The sequence below is a fragment of the Gastrolobium bilobum genome, unplaced genomic scaffold, assembly GCF_033153095.1.
Source record: "Gastrolobium bilobum isolate Gb01-03AN ecotype WA unplaced genomic scaffold, APGP_CSIRO_Gbil_v1 utg889, whole genome shotgun sequence".
In the NCBI taxonomy this organism is placed as follows: domain Eukaryota; kingdom Viridiplantae; phylum Streptophyta; class Magnoliopsida; order Fabales; family Fabaceae; genus Gastrolobium; species Gastrolobium bilobum.
This window is the reverse complement of record NW_026898706.1, coordinates 336,845-351,265: the sequence shown is the minus strand read 5'-3', so window position 1 is coordinate 351,265 and position 14,421 is coordinate 336,845. Positions and strand designations below refer to the sequence as shown.

At 33.2% G+C, this 14,421-nt stretch overlaps 2 protein-coding genes across 3 annotated transcripts; both read left to right on the top strand.

The window, feature by feature from the left end:
* Positions 1-2,668: 2,668 nt before the first annotated feature.
* LOC133318528 (uncharacterized) lies at positions 2,669-6,443 on the top strand. Its single transcript, XM_061520531.1, has 2 exons — positions 2,669-3,618; positions 5,276-6,443. The coding sequence occupies exons 1-2, from the start codon at positions 2,669-2,671 to the stop codon at positions 6,336-6,338; spliced, it is 2,013 nt and encodes a 670-aa protein (XP_061376515.1). The 3' UTR covers positions 6,339-6,443.
* A 4,985-nt stretch (positions 6,444-11,428) lies between these two features.
* LOC133318515 (RAN GTPase-activating protein 2-like) lies at positions 11,429-14,235 on the top strand. 2 transcript variants are annotated; one of them, XM_061520514.1, is made up of 2 exons: positions 11,429-11,568; positions 12,421-14,235. In XM_061520514.1, exon 2 carries the CDS (start codon positions 12,441-12,443, stop codon positions 14,034-14,036), a length of 1,596 nt encoding a protein of 531 aa, XP_061376498.1. In that variant the 5' UTR covers positions 11,429-11,568; positions 12,421-12,440; the 3' UTR covers positions 14,037-14,235. The 2 variants fall into 2 exon arrangements, with proteins under 2 accessions (XP_061376498.1, XP_061376499.1); XM_061520515.1 differs by having other exon boundaries at positions 11,485-11,568; positions 12,430-14,235.
* The last annotated feature ends 186 nt before the right edge of the window (positions 14,236-14,421 follow it).

The window sequence follows — 14,421 nt, the reverse complement described above, 5'->3', positions numbered from 1 at the left end:
CCTGACCCGAACCTAATACTAGTCTAACTGTTAGCATGACTTAACTCGTTTATAAAAAAAAATTAATGGTCTGGCTTGGTCTGTTAACCTTTTAATTTTTAACTTCCAAACAAAACCATAAATTAACTTCACAAAATATTCAAATTCTGTTGGTAAAGCAAAAATCACAATTTCAACATTCAAATAGAATCATGAATCACAACAAAACTCATCGCAATTTGCATTTAAGTCACTTTCAAAAGCAAAATGCTCAAACTAAATAACATATATTTCATTATATCCAACAAATAAATCTATACTATGTAAATTAAAATAAGGTAAAAGATTTCTCCAGTCAATGGTAATAAATTATCTTCGGTGAAACCAAAACGATGTTGTTTTGAGAAAAAATCAAAGTGTTTTTGTAATTTTAATATATTGCAGGGTTATATTAATCTTTATCATTATAATTTTTTAATCTTATAAAATCCCCAAAACGACGTCTTTTTGAGCTTACTGGAATATGGAGATAACTTTATTTTTAGTGGCGGGAGAAATATTTTTCCAATTTAGATAACTACATGAATCCAACAAACACATCATGATACTTGTAGTAGCCAAAAATTTCTCTTTATCTTCTCTCCTATACAAAATACAATTCCAAGATTATATAAGTTGGCAAACAATATGTAAATGTAAAACAAAAAAAAAAAGAAAAAATAATAGAAACAAAAAAGATAAGATTTAGAAACAAAAAATATTTTAATAGATTAATATAGGCAATCTACTATGTTGAGATATTGGTTCCTCATACATAAAAAATAAAGTCAAATTTCTATTAAAATTTAATCGAATATAATGAAATTAGAAAATAATTTCAATTGATTGAATTTATACCTTTTGCTTTTTCTTCAAGTCATACCTATTACATAGCCAATCTCCACCGTATATTAAAGCTTGGATGGTATTTTCAGCTAAGCTAAAACGATAGGCATCAATAACTCTTCCTCCAATACTAGATGTTGATTCTGATTCTACTGTAGAGATTGGTACAGATCTTATGCCACTATCAAAAATAATATTGGTGAGGGAACAAACCTAAGTCTTCCCACCACCTACTTAGTTCACATGCACCAACTGAACTATCACCATTTGATACTACTATGAATAATATTATTTTATTTAATTTAAAATAAATAATATGATATAGGCCGACCTGTAGCTTATAGGCCTAATATGTAAAAAAAAAGCTTATCACCTACTTTCTAAATATGCTTCTTTAAAAATTCGAACATGTTCTATTTGACTATATATAATAGGCCAAGCTCGGCTGATATAGACTAGGTCGTAGGCCCCTGTAGACCAGCTCAACCCACAAAATTAAAATTGTATTAATTAAATAATCAATAAACGAGTGGATATATATATATATATATATATATATATATATATATATATATATATATATATATATATGGGAGATGTTATTCTACCTATTTTTTTTACTACCTTTGCCTACCGCCCTAAAAAACCATTAGATCAGAATCTTAATTAATATTTATTTTTCTCTCTCATCTTTAGATTATGATCTAACGGTGTTGAAGAGTGGTAGACAAAAGTAGGTAGAATAACCTATCCTTATATATATATATATATATATATATATATATATATATATATATATATATATATATATATATATATATATATAGGGGTAGGTTACGTTTATAACTTTTTTGTTTACAACTCTTATGACCTCAACTATGTTCTCCTGGGAGTGCACTACTGGAGAGTGTACACCCGGAAGAACATAGTTGAGGTTATAAGAGTTGGAAACAAAAAAAATTGTAAACGTAACTCTTCTTATATATATATATATGAAAAAAATCTGTTTATAATTTTTTTTTACAAATTTTTATAAATTATATTATGTACTCCCAAAAATACATAATGTAATTTAATATACTTCTAAAATTACATAATGTAATTTATAAATAAAAAATTTATAGATATCTCCGTAGAAATTTCGCATCATTTGAATTTATTCAACAACCAGTCTCAATCACTAACATTTTGATAAGACGATGAATCTGATTTTAGCACGGATATATCATATAAAAAAAGCAATCATTTTTATTTTATGTCTGATTTAAACATGAATATGTCATATCAGAAAACTCAACCAATTATTTGACTTACAATTAAGTAATTAAAACAACTATTATATTGGGAAATAGAAAATTGGTCTTGTGGTTATATTATTTGATCATAATTATTTATTTAAATATTATATATTTTTCTCTTTCTTATCTTATTGAATAATATAATTATTTTTTCACATAAGATTCACTGTTCCACGGCGTTAAAATCAGAGAAGATCCACGCCAAGTGTTCTCCTAGGGATTAGTACTTTTTGAAACGAGAAGATATCTGCATCCATTTGCACCATGTGGGGTTGTTTTGTCCCTTCACTCTTGAGGCAGCCGTTGTACTTGTTTTGTAGCAATAAAATAATTGCTCCAGGAGTAGTTTAACGTTGTGAGATTTGGGTAGGTTATATTAGATTGTGTATTCAATTCTCACAAGATATATAAAAATAATAATAATGATAATAATTGCTGTACATGTTCTCTTAAAAGCCCACTCCACAGTTTTCAAGTTATATTTTCTGTGTCCTTGAATTGAAAAAATGGCTTCCACCAACACAAAAGAAGTTGTAGCAGAGATTCCTTCATATATCCGAGTCTTCAAAGATGGGACCGTGGAACGGCCGCGACAAACACCATTCAAGCCAGCGTTACTTGATGACCCACAAACAGGAGTCTCATCCAAAGACATTATCATCTCACACAACCCCACAATCTCAGCTCGCCTTTACCTTCCAAAACTCACTTCATCAAATGAGAAAGTTCCAATCTTGGTCTACTTTCATGGTGGTGGTTTCTTCTTTGAATCCGCTTTCTCCCAGCTTTACCATGACCATTTCAACTCCTTTGTTCTCAAAACAAATGTTATAGTTGTTTCTGTTGAGTACAGACTGGCTCCAGAACACCTTCTCCCTGCATGTTACCATGATTGCTGGGTCGCACTCCAATGGGTCTCAACCAAAGCAGAGTCATGGTTGATTAATCATGGTGATTTTAACAGAGTTTCCATTGGGGGTGACAGTGCTGGTGGTAATATTGTGCATAACATAGCCATGCGTGCTGGCACTGAGGCTTTACCTGGTGATGTTAAAGTATTTGGAGCTATTTTTTCGCAGCCTTATTTCTACAGTTCATACCCAATTGGATCTGAACCTGTTGTAGATCATGAGCAGAAACTTGCCTATGTGGTTTGGAAATTGGTGTACCCATCTGCGCCTGGTGGTATTGATAACCCCATGGTCAACCCTGTAGCTCCAGGGGCACCTAGTTTGGCTGGACTTGGGTGTTCCAAGATTATTGTGTGTGTTGCTGGCAAGGATGGTTTAAGGGACAGAGGGGTTTGGTATTATGAGGCTGTGAAGAAGAGTGGTTGGCAAGGGAAATTGGAACTGTTTGAAGAGAAAGAAGAGGATCATGTTTATCATATCTTTCATACAGAATCTGACAATGCCAAGAAATTGATCCAACGCTTGGCTTCGTTTCTCCATGATGAGTAGAACAATTGTCTTCGCTTCATTTGTCCTGTTGTACTAGTTTGCGAATAAATCTCTCATCTAAAAAAATTGTATGTTATTTTTTGTGGTTAAAATTCGGTTCGGTTATTCGAAAATTACATTGAACCTGTGTCCCCTCCCCTCGGTTGTTCTGAAATGTGATGGCTCTTTGGTCCTTTTGTTCTGGTCTTGAATTGGAATAAATGTATAAAATGATATAGTACTCTGGGCCTACTATTTACATGGTAATTACAACAAACTGTATGATTTTGTGACATGAGCAAGGCCTCCAATACTTTGGGCCTTGAGACATATATGCATAACTCATTTTTGGTACTTCAACCTTTTTCAAATAAGCATCAGGCCTACCCAACTTTTCTTATTCAGGGTACTCTCTCATCAACTTTTCAAGATGGAGAAGGGGACTCACCATGTAAGGTTGCCTCGCAAAGGAAAAAAATAAAATAAAAAATCTAGTCCTGCTTCTGAACAAGTTGATGAGGAACAGCCACAATATGAGGATCCAACACAAGCAATGAATCTATTCTTCATTTATCTGATTTATTAATCTTGAATGGGTACTTAAATAAAGAAAAATTAATCTTTTCACCTCTTCATTTTGATAATTACAATTTAACTAAAAATGATGAAAACTGAAAATTTCATTTGGTACCACAATAATGAACGTTCTTCATCATATGTACTGTCATTCTATTTCTATGATTCATGATAATTGATAAGCTCGTCTATACTCTATAGGTAAGGTAAGGTCACCATGTTAAGTACGCATGTGATGCCGCCTCCATTTTAGGCCTTCAGTTGAGTAGGAAAGCATCCATATCCACCTACCCTCAACTCTTCCGTTGGATTTTGTAGAAAAATATATTCTAATGTGCATCCCCAAAACAGTTCTGCCAAGTGACAATAATATCTGTTGTGTTAAATCAATATTAATACAAATATAGTACATACACAATTTTTTTTCACAAATCTCATAGATAACATCACAACTACTTGCTTCTATTTCTTTTTCATTTTTTCCCCCGACATTAATGTCTCAATTTTCTTTTGTGAGAGTACATGGAAAATTGTTGATGTAGAAGAAACATTTTCTATATTAATATGCCATCTATTTTTATTCATGTCTTCACTATTCTTAGGAATTCATTGGATATTATAAGATCAAATTTAATGCCAAGTATATGCCGGTCCATCTCCGTTAAATGCAAAAAACCTAAGAATCTCTTGGATTTTATTTATGAAATAATTATTTTCACATCCCATCATCAATTGAGAGACTTAAAGATATATTTAGTTTTAGAGATAGAATATTCATACTACCAAATTTTTCTATTATCACTTCACTACCACTTTAATCACCATTGGATTCAAAAGTTGTTTTTTTTTTCTCTCTTCATTCAACTTTTTCTCTAATCCAATAGTAATTAAAGTAGTAGTAAAAAAATTTGGTAGTATGAATATCCTACTAGTGTGATTATAATTATTATTATACGCTGATATTGGGTAGGTAGAGCGGCACGAGGAGGCAACCAGGTTTTGTCCTTATTGAGGTGACGAATTTGACCATATTGTAAGTCATTAGCTTGTCCTATTTGACTCTCTCATTGGTATCTGACTATTAAATCAACAACAGAGGCTAGTCTTTTTCCACCTTCCTCCTTGGTTCACTCCTCCTTCACTCTCTTTTTCTATTATTTTCCTTAATTCAATGGCTTCTGCAACCTCAGCAACAACCTCCAAAGAGATAGACAGAGAGCTTCCCCCTCTTCTGTGTGTCTACAAGGATGGAACTGTGGAACGTTTTCTTGGCTCTTCCTTTGTGCAACCCTCCCTTGAAGATCCTGACACAGGGGTCGCATCCAAAGACATAGTCATCTCAGTAAACCCTTCCATCAAAGCTCGCGTTTATCTTCCAAAATTGAGCAACCCTCAGAGCCAAAAGCTTCCAATCTTGGTCTACTATCATGGTGGCGCGTTTTGCCTTGAATCTGCATTCTCCTTCCTCCACCAACGCTACCTTAACATAGTAGCTTCACAAGCAAATGTTCTAGTGGTTTCTGTGGAGTATAGGCTCGCACCAGAACACCCTCTTCCTGCAGCATATGAAGATGGTTGGGATGCTTTCAAATGGGTGACATCCCATTCCACCAATAACCCCACAAACAGTGAGCCATGGTTGATCAAGCATGGTGATTTCAACAGGTTTTACATAGGAGGTGACACTGCAGGTGCTAATATTGCAAATAACATAGCTCTTCGTGTTGGTGGTGGGGTTGAGACTTTTCCTGGGGATGTGAAAATAGCGGGTGCACTCCTTGCTTTTCCATTGTTTTGGAGTTCTAAGCCAGTTTTGTCAGAACCTGTTGAGGGGCATGAACAGAGTTCACCCATGCAGGTGTGGAACTTTGTGTACCCAGATGCACCAGGTGGCATAGATAACCCATTGATCAACCCTTTGGCTCATGGGGCTCCTAGTTTGGCTACCCTTGGGTGCCCCAAGATGCTGATTTTTGTTGCAGGCAATGATGACCTTAGAGACAGAGGAATTTGGTATTATGATGCTGTTAAGAAAAGTGGGTGGCAAGGTGAGGTGGAACTCATTCATGTCGAAGGAGAGGAACATTGCTTCCAAATCTACCATCCTGAGACTGAGAACTCTAAAAATATGATCAATCGCATTGCTTCTTTCCTTGTTTGAACACAATCTTATGATGTAATTTTTTTTTTTTTTTTTATGTTTGTGGGAAATTGATGGATTAGGGTTTATTAATTAGTGGTAATAAATTGGAGAAGGGTTGCTGTATCGCACAATTTTACTTTGACTTTTTTTTTCCTTCAATGAATGACAAATTTTTAGAACAAATAATTCAAAAGTTTGTCTAGTTTGACGTTTGCTCCCCAGTTATTCCCACAAAAATTTCTACTTTTTGAGCTGGGTATTGCACATGATCAAACTGAGACCCATTCTTTTTCACTTGCTTAATTTTTTTACCACCAATGGAGCTACCTTTTTTTATACTTGTTTCATGATATGGGTGTACTCACAATTAGCGCAATAAAAAAATAATATATATATATATATATATATATATATATATATATACATATGGATCAGATCATTTTACACCGGTATAAAATTAATAAGTCTTACACCACATCTCAATAGTTGATTTCCGTACATCCAACGTTGTAATTTAAGAAGTCATACGAATTAATTAATATTAATTAATCATTAATTACTCTACAAATACCCACTGATGATTTCCGTCCATCAACGGTTGAGATGTAGTGGAAGACTTGTTAGTCTTACACGGGTGTAAAAAGAACTTGCCCTTTATATATATATATATATATATATATATATATATATATATAAGGTAGGATCATTTGACACCAGTGTCAAAATTCAAATTTGACGCCTCATCTGATAGCCGTTAGATAAAAAAAGATCAATGGTATCACATTCTTACAAATCAGAGTCGTTGATCTTTTTTGATCTAACGGCTCTCAGATGAGGTGTCAAATTTAAATTTTGACACTGGTGTCAAAGGATCCTACCTCTCTCTCTATATATATATATAGGGGTAGGATATTCTTACACCGATGTAAGAATTAGAAGTCTTACACTCAATCTTGACCATTGATCCACTTGTATTCAATGGCTCACATTACTAAAAAATTAGAGCCCTTAGATATAAATAGGATCAACGATCAAGATTGAGAGTGTAACTTACACTGGTGTAAAATGATCTTAACCCATATATATATATATATATATATATATATATATATATATATATATGAGGTAGGATCCTTTGACACCTCATTTTATAGCCGTTAGATAAAAAAAGATCAATGGAGTCACATGCTTACAAATCAGAGTCGTTGATATTTTTTTTATCTAACGGCTCTCAGATGAGGTATCAAATTTCAAATTTGACACCGATGTCAAAAGATCTTACCTCTATATATATATATATATAGAGGTAGGATCCTTTGACACCTCATCTTATAGCCGTTAGATCAAAAAAGATCAATGGTGTCATATGCTTACAAATCAGACCCGTTGATCTTTTTTGATCTAATGGCTCTTAGGTGAGGTGTCAAATGATCCTACCTCTCTCTCTTTCTCTCTCTCTCTATATATATAAGGTCAAGATCATTTTACACCAGTGTAAGTTACATTCTCAATCTTGTTTGTTGATCCCACTTATATCTAACGACTCTAATTTTTTAGTAATGTAAACCATTGGATACAAGTGGATCAATGGTCAAGATTGAGTGTAAGACTTCTAAGTCTTACATCAGTGTAAGAATATCTTGTCTCATATATATATATATATATATATATATATATAGGGGCATGTTCTTTTTACATCAGTGTAAGTTACAATCTTAATCTTGTCCGTTAATCCCACTTATATCAAAGGGCTCAAATTTTTTAGTAATGTGAACAATTGGATACAAGTGGATCAATGGTCAAGATTGAGTGTAAGACTCCTAACTCTTACACCGGTATAAAAATATTCTGCCCTATATAAGGTGTCAGAATATTTCAAATTTCTTAAAAACCAGAGTCGTTGATCTTTCTTGATCTAACGGCTCTCAGATAAGGTGTCAAATTTCAAATTTGACACTGGTGTTAAAGGATCCTACCTTATATATATATATATATATATATATATGGTCAGGATCATTTCACACCAGTGTAAGTTACATTCTCAATCTTGTCTGTTGATCCCACTTATATCTAACAGCTCAAATTTTTTAGTAATGTGAACCATTGGATACAAGTGGATCAACGGTCAAGATTGAGTGTAAGACTTCTAACTCTTACACCGGTGTAAAAATATCCTGCCATATATATATATATATATAGGGCATGATCATCTTACACCGGTGTAAGAATAATAAATCTTACACCAAATCTTAATCATTGATTTTCTACATCTAACGGTTAAGATTTATTAGGTCTCACTCATTAATTAATTTTTAATTCCCAATAAATCTCAACCATTAGATGCACGGAAATCAACGGTTAAGATTTGGTGTAAGATTTATTATTCTTACACCGGTGTAAGTTGATCATATCCCTATATATATATATATATATATATATATATATATATGGGCATGTTCTTTTTACACCGGTGTAAGACTAACAAGTCTTACATCACATTTCAACCGTTGATTTCCGTGCATTCAACGGTTATAATTTAAGATGTCATATGAATTAATTAATATTAATTAATCATCAATTACACTACAAATATCAACTGATGCTAGGTTTTTTTATCTTGGCATATACGCACAGAAAATCATATTATGTAAAAACTAGAAATTGATCCGCTCTCTCTTAGGGGTGTTCGCGGTCTGGATTGGATCGATTTTGAAAGCAAAAATCATCCGATTCAATTCCTTCAGTTTGATCATGTAATCATCCATTCAGTTTGGATTTTTGTGCAAATCCGATCAGATCCAATCCAATTTTTTTCAGTTTGGATTGGATCGGTTTTCAGTTTTTTGAAAATCCTAAAATTTGTTTCATGATTATTGTGCAAATAACATCTTTTGTATATATTGGCTTTGTAATTTTATTTTTTTAAAATACAAAAATATCAGTAAACGATAATATAGTTTTTTTTTTTTTTTTTTGGAAAATGAGATATGAACCTTTACATAGATGAAATTTTATTGATAAGATGTGACTAGGTTTTTTTCTTGGGTTTAGTTGATAGGTTAATGAGTCTTAGGTTTAGAAATTTTTGGATTATGATTGGGAAAAAACACAAGTAGGTAGAGAGAAATTAATATGTTGGATCAGTTTTTATCTACCAATCCGAAAACCGATCCAATCCAATTAAAATTTGCAATTTTTTTTTGATTTTTCAATTTTCGATTTATTCGGTTATCGATTTTTCTGTTCAGTCACCGCTGTTTTGATCAATTGATGAACACCCCTACTCCCAGTTACCTGAAAATGCATATAAAATAAGAAGGGTTGAATTGTGATTTGCTCCTAGGACTTTATACACTTGAAAACTCAAAATTAGGCCTCATCAATTGATTGATTAGCAAGAACGGAGAAGTATGACAATGCTTGGATGCTCGTTTGAAATCCAGCTTTCACTATTGGTCCAACCAAAAGCGGTAGTTTAATCACACAAATCCAAGCAAGCTTCAATAGTTAGAGTAGTTACAATGGATCAATTAATAAATAATTATTTTAATTTAATTAATAATTTTGAATATAAGTCTTAAATATATAATTATATTTAAAAATTTGACAGGAAAAACTATATTGTTAAAATAATCGGATAATTAATAAATCGAATTTACTCCACAAATGGTATGTATTAATAGATGACGATGACAATTAAAAATAATCTTAATAGTGAATAAATTAAAAAACTATTATGTAAAGATCAAATTAAAATATAAGTATAGTATATATAGAAATTAAAAAATATTTTAATCTTAAATAGAAAAATATTTTTACACAAATTGTGTAAGTAGTGTAACAAATGTCAATTGTTAAAAAAAATAATTTAATTGCCGATATATTAAGCACAAAAAATTATAAAAAATATATGAAAAAAGATATTTATGATATCAAATAAAAGGCATAAAAAAGATATTTACAGAATGATGACATAAATGGTCAGATTGTGTGAAATAATCTCACTTTTATTTTAATTTATTCTCTTATTATCATTTCTATTTGTATATAAACTGTTTCAGAATAGCTTTCTCAACATTTTTTTTTCATTCCCAATATTTAAACTCGTTTTAACGAATAATTATTGGTTGAGATGAGAGGACGTGCTTCTTGTTTAGGTATATTGGCCATAACGGGTGTAAATGAGTCAAATTGATTTACAGTGATCCTTGACCTATGTTAGGCCTAGACTATTAGAAAATTAGAACTGCTTTAGGCTTGCAGAGAAGTCTATTTAAAAACAAGACCACAGGCCAATTATGAAAAACCTAACCTAAAAATCAAATATTGAGGGGTTTGCTTTTTTTTACCTTCAATGCAGATAATTTATTTACATTAAGATCAAAATGATATCGTTTTGAGGTGAAAATCACGTTATTTTTGTATTTATAATGTATTTCAGGATTATAATGGTCTTTTTCATTATAATATTTTATTTTTTCAACTCAAAACGATGTCATTTTGAGAACAAATATAAATAACTTATCTACATTTATTATAGAAACATTAAACCCAACATTTAATAGGCTAATAGGCGGATAAATTTAACATATTTTATAGCGAAAAGATATTGTAACAATCAAGTTGTGTTATGACTACCATGTTACTATCAATCAATCTCACCGTTAGATCGATTATGTTAATTCAACGGTTATATTTATTTCTATCTTTGTATGGTTATGATTTCCCATTTTTAAAGTGAAAGCATTAAATATTGGAAATCATAACCATACAAAGGTGGAAATAAATATAAAGTATTAAATTTGAAAAATCATGACCATACAAAGATGAAAATAAATATAACCGTTGGATCAATATACTTGATCTAACGGTGAGATTAATTGATAGTAACTTGATAATAACACAATTTGATTATTACATTATCTTTTCTCATTTTTATTTTTATATAGGCCATGTTAAGTTTAAGCCATAAAAATCAAATAGCCTAACCTCACTCGTTTACACGCCTAATTAGCACCAATGGCATGTCGTTGTTGCATTTCCATATATACGTTCAAAACAAGCAATTTTATTTTCGTATAATTTATTAATCTTTTTTCATTAGCATCATTTTATTAAGGTTTTCCCTCCACTCAGTCACTAATCCCTCTAACGCCACCCGACTGTACCATTTGAAGTTTAAACTGAAGATTGTTCGAACTGCAGAGTGCACTGCAGCAGAGTACCAATTCTCAGATCAACGACAGAGGTACCCTTTCCTCATTTCTAGGGTTTTCGTTTTTCACTTTCTTTGTCTCTCTTTATTTCAGTTTATCGGGGTCACAGTTCATTGCTCTTTCTCTAATGGCCTTCAAATTTGTGCTTAAAGTTTTTAACTTTGCGTAGTCTCAGATCTGTTGCATTTTGATCTTAAAGCTAAGAATTTTGTTACGATGGGTTAACCAAGTTGTTTGTTGGTTATTTACTGTCTCCGATTTTGTGGATGTTCTCTTCTCTTCCGAGGAAACAATCTCGTTCATTCATGGCTTGTTTTGCCACGTTGCTTTTATAAACCCTTTTATTTTTTTCATCATACTTTGTATTTTTACTTAGTTTCATGTAGCCTATTATTTTTCAAGAACAGCCACAGGTTATGATTGAAATGGAAAGAATCAGGCCCTACTTTATGATTGCAATTATATGTGATGTTTGTTATAGCAATTAATTCTCGAATGGGGTTTCTATTGTTGCTCTTCCTTATTTCCTGACCTGCTTTGTAAAACTTTTTTTAATCAAGTAAAACTTCTCTGCTAATTTGTATTCTGTTATTAACACTAACCTTCAATAGTGTCAAACTTGGAGTGAGGGACCTATTATAATGATGGCATTAACAATTGACTTAAATGGTTTATTTCTTCACCTGCGTGTTCAGTTTGACATCTTCTGTGTGCAACGGCTTGGAAAATGTTTTATTCTCTTTGACAATAGCTGATGCCATGATTGGGGATACACATCTATGGATGCCGTTGTTTTGCATCTGTTTTCTCTAACAAATCTGCATAAACTAAGTTTTACTCTTATTCTGTCTCCTAAAATGTATAGGAACTGATTACACGAGCAGTTCTTGTAGGTTTCATTGCTATGGAGCTTAATTCACAGCACAGACCATTTTCAATCAAATTATGGCCTCCTAGTCAGAACACTAGACAGGCACTTGTGGAGAGGATGACCAACAATCTGACGACTAAATCTGTTTTCACGCAGAAGTATGAAACTTTGAACCAGGAAGAGGCTGAAGAGAATGCAAAAAGAATAGAGGATGTGGCTTTTGCCACTGCAAACCTAAACCATGAGAAAGAGCCAGATGGTGATGGAGGTTCTGCAGTCCAGCTTTATGCCAAAGAATGTAGTGAGCTACTCCTAGATGTTCTTAAAAGAGGACACAGTCAAAAGGATAACGAAGAACTGATAACATCTGACAATACCAGTGCACATCATGAATCTGTTTTTGATATATCTAAAGGCCAAAGGGCCTTCCTTGAAGCCGAGGAGGCTCAGGAACTTTTAAGGCCATTAAAGGAGCCAGGAAATTCTTTCACTAAAATATGCTTCAGCAACAGAAGTTTTGGAATAGGAGCAGCGGAAGTTGCCCAGCCCATTCTCATTTCCCTCAAGGAACAATTGAAAGACGTAGATCTATCAGATTTTATTGCTGGAAGATCAGAAGCAGAAGCTCTTGATGTCATGAATATATTCTCAACTGCTCTAGAAGGTTGTGTCTTGAAGTCTTTAAATCTCTCTGAGAATGCTTTAGGTGAGAAAGGTGTTAGAGCATTTGGACCACTCTTGAAATCACAGAAATGCTTGGAGGAGCTTTATCTGATTAATGATGGAATCTCAGAGGAAGCTGCTAGAGCAGTTTGTGAGTTGATTCCTTCCACAGAGAAGCTCAAAGTTCTTCATTTTCATAGTAACATGACTGGAGATGAAGGGGCACTAGCTATAGCTGAGGTTGTGAAGTGTTCTCCTTCATTGGAGGATTTTCGTTGTTCCTCCACCAGGATATGCACTGAAGGTGGAGTTGCCTTGTCTGATGCTTTAGGGAATTTTACCCATCTGAAGAAGCTCGATTTGCGAGACAACATGTTGGGTGTAGAGGGTGGGGTTTCTCTGAGTAAAGCTCTTACAAAGCATGCAGAGTTAAGAGAGATATACCTGAGCTATCTGAACTTGGAAGATGATGCTGCAATTGCTATAGTCGATGCTCTTAAGGAATCAGCTCCTTACCTTGAAGTTTTTGAGATGAGTGGAAATGACATTACAGTTGATGCTGCTCCTACAATAGTAGCCTGCCTAGCAGCAAAGCAGTTTCTTGCCAAGTTGAACCTCTCTGAGAATGAACTCAAGGATGAAGGTGCCATCCAGGTAAGTAATGGTCTAAAAGGCCATGCCCAGTTAAAGGAAATTGATCTAAGTTGCAACCAAATAACAAGGGCTGGGGCTCAACATTTGGCTTTGACTGTGGTGCAAAAGGCTGATTTCAAATTTCTGAACATTGATGGAAACCTCATATCCAATGAAGGCATTGATGAGTTGATAGATATATTTAAAAGTTCTCCAGGCATGCTTGGTCCGTTAGACAATAATGACCCTGATGGAAGGGACAATGATGAAAAATCTGATGAAAGCAGTGAGGATGAACTGGAATCCAAAATGAAGAACCTTGTAGTTAATTGAACTGGAGCAGTTGTAATCTATTTTCATATTCTTCTGCACATGCTACTCTTATGACGATAGTAGAGGGTGTAGACCATTTTATTCCGAGCAGTTTATGTAACTATTAAGACGCACCAGTTGACAACAGTCAATCATTGAGGGTATGAAATGTCTGGACTAGGTATGGTAATCTTGTTTTCAATGTTTCTTGTAATGGATACTGTGCTTTATTTTTACATATGATTCTGCTTCGATGAGTTATTATAATAGCTGTTTACAGCTATTGGATCTTTCCCTTCTTGAATTCTTAACAAATATGAAGAGCACCAATATAAATTATTAATCTACTGTTATGAAAATTACAAGCCTAAAACTGTTGTCTTGTCTTCATGGCTGGTTTCTTCAC

Bases quoted from the DNA above. Each gene is read 5' to 3' on its own strand.
- LOC133318528 (XM_061520531.1), top strand. From the start codon at position 2,669: ATGGCTTCCACCAACACAAAAGAAGTTGTAGCAGAGATTCCTTCATAT. The intron at 3,619-5,275 runs GTAGAACAATTG...TCAACAACAGAG, and splicing joins GCTTCGTTTCTCCATGATGA to GCTAGTCTTTTTCCACCTTC.
- LOC133318515 (XM_061520514.1), top strand. From the start codon at position 12,441: ATGGAGCTTAATTCACAGCACAGACCATTTTCAATCAAATTATGGCCT.